Source organism: Enhydra lutris, unplaced genomic scaffold (assembly GCF_002288905.1).
Source record: "Enhydra lutris kenyoni isolate GAN:26980312 unplaced genomic scaffold, ASM228890v2 scaffoldscaffold13, whole genome shotgun sequence".
NCBI lineage: Eukaryota > Metazoa > Chordata > Mammalia > Carnivora > Mustelidae > Enhydra > Enhydra lutris.
In genome coordinates, this window is record NW_019154097.1 from 57220446 (window position 1) to 57223702 (window position 3257).

The following is a 3257-nucleotide window of genomic DNA, read 5'->3' on the forward strand; positions in this document are numbered from 1 at the left end:
AAGGAAGGAAGGAAGGAAGGAAGGAAGGAAGGAAGGAAGGAAGGAAGGAAGGAAGGAAGGAAAGAAGAAGAAGAAGGAGAAGGAGAAGGAGAAGGAGAAGGAAAGAAAGAAAAGAAAAAAAACCCAGAGATATCACAATCATCCAGTGTGATTTATCCCATGGATACAAGGCTGATTCAGCATTCAAAACAGAGCTAATAAAATCCAACACATAAATAGGCTAAAGAAGAAAAATTACATGATTCTATCAATAGATGTAGAAAAAGCGTTTGACAAACTTCAACACCTACTTATGGTTTTTAAAACTTGCAGTATACTAGTAACAGATAGAAATATTCTTAATGTGATAATGAATGTCTACGAAAACCTACAGCTATCAACATACTTAAATGTGAGAAACTTGAAGCTTTCCTATTAGAGCCAGGAATAAGGCAAGCATGCCCCATCTAACCACTGCTCTTCAACACTGTACTTGAGAACTCAGCTAAAGACAAGAAAAGGAATAAAAGACATACAGGTTAGGAAGGAAGGAATGTGTTTTTTTTTTCCATTGATGACAAGATTGACACATTAGAAAACCTGAAAGATGGACCAAAAACTCTGGGAATTATTAAGTGGTTAAAGCAAGGCTGTAGGATACAAGCTTAATATACAAAAGTCAATGACTTTCCTGTATACCATCAATGAACAAGTAGAGTTTTAATTTGAAAACACAGTACCATATACATTAGCACCTCCAAAAATGGTATACATAGGTGTAAATCTAACAAAATATATAGAAGATCCACATGAGGAATACTACAAAACTCTGATGAAGGAAGTTGAAGAAGAACCAAATAAATGTAGAGATATTCCATGGTCATGGATAGGATAAGTAATTTTGTGGCTATCAATAAACTGATTCTAAAGTTTATATGGAGAGGCAAAATTTCCAAAATAGCCAATATGATTGAAAAAGAAGTTGCAGGACTGACAGTACCTGACTTCAATACTTAATTAAGGTACTACAATCAAGGCAAAAGTCCCACTCTTTTTTCTGCAGTGAATAGCTCAGCCCTGTTCACTGGGAAGAAGACTAGACAGTTTGGTGAAAACTAGGAGGTAGGGATCATTTGGGGCCATTTAGGAGGCTGGATACCATACCATATATCCACCAACAACAGAAGTGTACTGACAACTTTATAGTAATGAACACAAATGAAGTACAGTTATACACAGCAACACTGATGAATCTTAAAAATATAATGATTGAGAGAAGCCAGATAAGAATAAGGCAGACTGTGTTATTGCACTCGTGTGAAGTACAAAAAAGGCAAAATCAAATTATAGTATTTATGTTTCCATACTTAGCTAAAGCTAATAAAACCATAAAGAATGGGAAAATAAATGTTTACCATAGAGAAGAAGTGAGTCACTAGTGGCACATAGCTGACTTCTGGATTGCTGAGTTTCAGTCACATGTTTGTTAGCTTTATTATAATTCACTGAGGTGTACATTTATGTTCCATACGTATTACATAGTTTATATGTTTGATGTATTTCCCAATTTGAAAAGTTTTTTTACATATTACCTCATGGAATTTATTTAGGGACTCATGACAAGATAAAATCAGTATTATTGATATGTACTTTTAAAAAATATATTAATTTCAATTAATTCCATTTTCAATTAATTCCATTTGCAATAATGTCCAGTTATGTGATAATACATAAAAGTGCATCCTATCAGTTAGGAATGGCTACAGTATTGCTACCAGATTTTCAAAAGCTGTAATATCCCATTTCTCCAATGAATGCCTTCACATTTATGTTTAAAATTGTGATTTTTAAAATTTCCTTTAGGATGAAGACTGCCTAGTCATAAGAATAGCATAGAGATCCTAAACATACACACACACACACACACACACACACACACACGCGCGTGCGCGCGCGCATGCGTGCACACACCCATACACACACACACCTGGAGAAAGAAACCACACCCAAATTTTATGAGCAGTTTCAGGACAATGGAACATTAGGATTCATGTAAGTCAGGTTTGGCAAAGTAAGTGTATGAGCTTGCTGTGATTATCTGACCCTCTGTAATTTTTATAAACTATAGATATTAAGACCATACTTTACATGGAAGTAAATCTATTGAAATATTTAACAAAGTGGCAATATACTAAAAGAGAATGGGCTTTGGGATTATATGGTCTTTTGCATTAACATATATTCTCTCTTCCATTGGTATGGACATTTGGAATGGTATTTATTTAGGAATTTTGTAAAACTCTTATCACATATGGGGCCCCTTCTGTTACTTTCCTTTCTTAGGTAACATCAAACACCAGGAGCTTCAAGGGATTATTAGCTACTATATTCCCAAAGAGGAAATCTGCTGGGGAAAGGTGATTGTAGAAATCATACTCTTCTAACATTATGTGTAACAGAGGACTGATAGAAGGAGGCATTGTGATTCAAACATAAGGAATGGGAGCCTGACATTGGCAGAGAAGAACCTTTGTTACCTTTCAAAGGCACCTATAGTTTGAGAGTTCTGACCCTAAATTCTATTATTCTATACTATCAAAAGAATGAAGATGGAAAGCTGCCTCCTCTCTATTTTTCAGCCCTCTTTTCCTTCTACTTTCTAGCTTCCCCCTTCTGTGTCTTTTTGTCCCTAAGCATACGCCTGGCAGGAATTGGGGAATGATGGGGTGGGGGGAAAGGGTCAGTGGAGATATTACAATAGTAATACCATCTTTTTCTTTTTTCCCCTGTTAAAGGTGTTTAATATTTTGGAGGAAGCCAAAGTGCTATTCAATCTAGAAGACTATTCTGTCAGTCAAATAACACTGGAGCAAGTCTTCCTGACCATTGCTAATATTGATAAAACAGAAAATATTTGAGAAATAAAAGTGCTATGAGATTCAGTTCCAACCAGTGACCATTATGTCTTATCTAGATTGCTGCATGCAATTAGATAAAGAGGGAAAAATTTGTAATCTTTGGAGATTAAGATAAGTGGCCTGTTGTAAAGAACTGAACTGTAAAGGGTCTGAGATTTTACCCTAAGTGAAAGTTACCACATTGGCATGCCACAGTTTCATAAATACTGGCAGAAGACATTGGAATCTTGGGTCAAAGACACAGGAATTTGAAATCAATGAGAGATAGGCTTTGTTTACACATGGAAGATATGATATCATTGAGATTTCTGTTTTCCATGATTTGATTCATGCAAACAATGCAATCCTAGTCAAACTCCT

At 35.4% G+C, this 3257-nt stretch overlaps 1 protein-coding gene across 1 annotated transcript in view; it reads left to right on the plus strand.

Annotated features, from left to right (window-relative positions):
* Nucleotides 1-2897, plus strand: part of LOC111146327 (ATP-binding cassette sub-family A member 3-like) — a 195964-nt gene extending 193067 nt beyond the window's left edge. Inside the window, exons 29-30 of the mRNA XM_022501838.1 lie at nucleotides 2323-2396; nucleotides 2775-2897. Of these exons, the coding sequence (XP_022357546.1) occupies nucleotides 2323-2396; nucleotides 2775-2897 (197 nt within the window). The remainder of the gene's footprint in view (nucleotides 1-2322; nucleotides 2397-2774) is intronic.
* The last annotated feature ends 360 nt before the right edge of the window (nucleotides 2898-3257 follow it).